General features: G+C 31.1%; 1 protein-coding gene across 1 annotated transcript in view; it reads right to left on the bottom strand.

Moving 5' to 3' along the window:
• Positions 1-425, bottom strand: part of LOC131934495 (uncharacterized) — a gene marked incomplete at its 3' end in the record, with an annotated part of 13,590 nt that extends 13,165 nt beyond the window's left edge. The window contains exons 1-2 of the mRNA XM_059290533.1: positions 320-425; positions 1-25 (exon numbers count right to left, since the gene is read on the bottom strand). The exon at positions 1-25 is cut by the window's left edge and continues 12 nt beyond it. Coding sequence (XP_059146516.1) covers positions 1-25; positions 320-394 — 100 coding nt within the window. The remainder of the gene's footprint in view (positions 26-319) is intronic.
• Between the last annotated feature and the right edge of the window lie 1,541 nt (positions 426-1,966).

Here is a 1,966-nt window from a genome sequence, read left to right as displayed (position 1 = left end):
CCGAATCACACGAATGACAGCATGACTGATAAAGTAAAAAGTAAAAAGTAAAAATATAAATTATATTATCGAATGTGTAGATCTAGGCCTCTAATAATATGAATAACTAAATTACTGATTATTTTACTAACAAAGACAAGGAATAAAGTATCGATTGAATGTTAAATGTTAAACAAAATTAAAAGTTCCGAAACTCACACATCCAATGAATTTCAGAAAAAAAAGAAGTATACAAAAGTATATATAGAGCGTCTGAAGACTCCAAGTTGTAGTATGAATGTTTATAATTCTAAATTCAAAATATATAAAAAACACTTACCATGAGATACAAAAAAATAACGATGATGCATAAGGTTGAGGTGGTGAAAATGTGATCGTAGTTGTTGAAGGCCATAATGCAATGGCAAAATCAAACTACTACTTGTTTCTATAAAATTTCAGCAGTTTGATTCAAAGTGTAGTTAAACGGTCTCAAAGCAGTAGCAGTTGTCGTTTTCTATCGTGGTAAGATGATATAGATCTTTAGCTATAGCTATAAGTAACATTGGCAATAAATGGAAAAAGATGGAGTTGCAACAAGCATATATCTATATGATACGTGGCAGTTTAGTTTGGGTGCATATCAGGTGTGTGCTGTTATTGTGAAATGATACTATTTATTTCTCCCTAGAATCTTGCTTTCCTTACCGAAGGTATTTTATAACTACACCAAGCTTATCACAAATACTCAAAACATAAAACTGATAAAAATATGTGTTGTAAAATGGTATAATTGTTATAAGTTTATACAAAGGGATTCTGGTCATTATTTACTTGGTTCTTAAAATTGATCGGTACAGATTCCTCTTCACCTCTAATGCTTGCTGTAGGATATTTTACTGGTCGGATAATTAATTCACACTTTTTACTACTAAATCAATTGGATTCAGAAAACAACAGTCTATTTTCTTAATCGCAACTGTGTATAATTCAGTTATGCAGTTCAAAAAGAGTTCCCCACCCTCTACCCTCTTTATAGCCACCTAAGTGACGGCACGACTACATCCAGCTACACATTAGTTTCTATGTGTATTTGAATCAGGCCTTTGTGCAGATCTTTTATGGAAGATAACACTATCCCCTTCCAAAAATAAATATGAAAATAAACTAATTGGTACACACAAAAGCGGATTATGATCGTTATTTTAATGATCTTTTAAAAATAGTTTTAGAATAAACTATTATTATTGTTTATAATCGATCTCTCTAACTGGTACATTCAGGATTTTAATTGAAATAGATGTTTGTTCTCTATTTAAATAAGACGAGAAAATGAAACTATCAACGATTCCTTACTTTAATCATTACTTGACTTTTATCGATTGTTCATCTTGCTGTACTTGAAACATGACCTTGCTACAGGTTTAAAAGAAGTCTTATGAGAATAGCACGTATATATACTTCAGTTTTGATTTATAGATTGAGAACATTGCCAGAATGAATTGGTTTTTGGAATTCAGATTTCAACATTGTTCTAAGTAAAAACATCTGTGACATTTTTTTTGGCTTTAGATTTTGAAAACCTTCATTACATGTGTAGGCCTACTTGGCGCATCAAGCGGTAAAAATCGATACTTAAGTTCTGATACCCACACTAACAAAATTTAGCCTTAATAGTTATTTAAATTGTATAGGGACTTACCTTTGGTAAATAAGCCTTCTCTTAATTACAAAGGCCAGCACATATTGTTTTCTGATAAATGTCACGACTCGAGAAAAATGCTTTGTTACTTTAGAAAAACTTTGAGGTTCAAAACTTTTAAAACAGCTATACTACCCAAGTCGCTTTAATTTTGTTGTGTGTAATCTGCTTATATATTTCAGATACAGATAAGTCGTACCGGAGTACGAAAAATTTCATTTCACTGCAACCGATTTGAACGTGAATGTAGAAAACTTTAGATCAATTTTTTAAATACTCTCGCTG

The sequence above is a fragment of the Physella acuta genome, unplaced genomic scaffold (assembly GCF_028476545.2).
Source record: "Physella acuta isolate Inbredline_101_S28 unplaced genomic scaffold, ASM2847654v3 ptg002841l, whole genome shotgun sequence".
NCBI classification, from domain to species: Eukaryota; Metazoa; Mollusca; class Gastropoda; family Physidae; genus Physella; species Physella acuta.
Note: the sequence above shows the minus strand (reverse complement) of the source record. Positions and strands in the feature narration are given on the sequence as shown.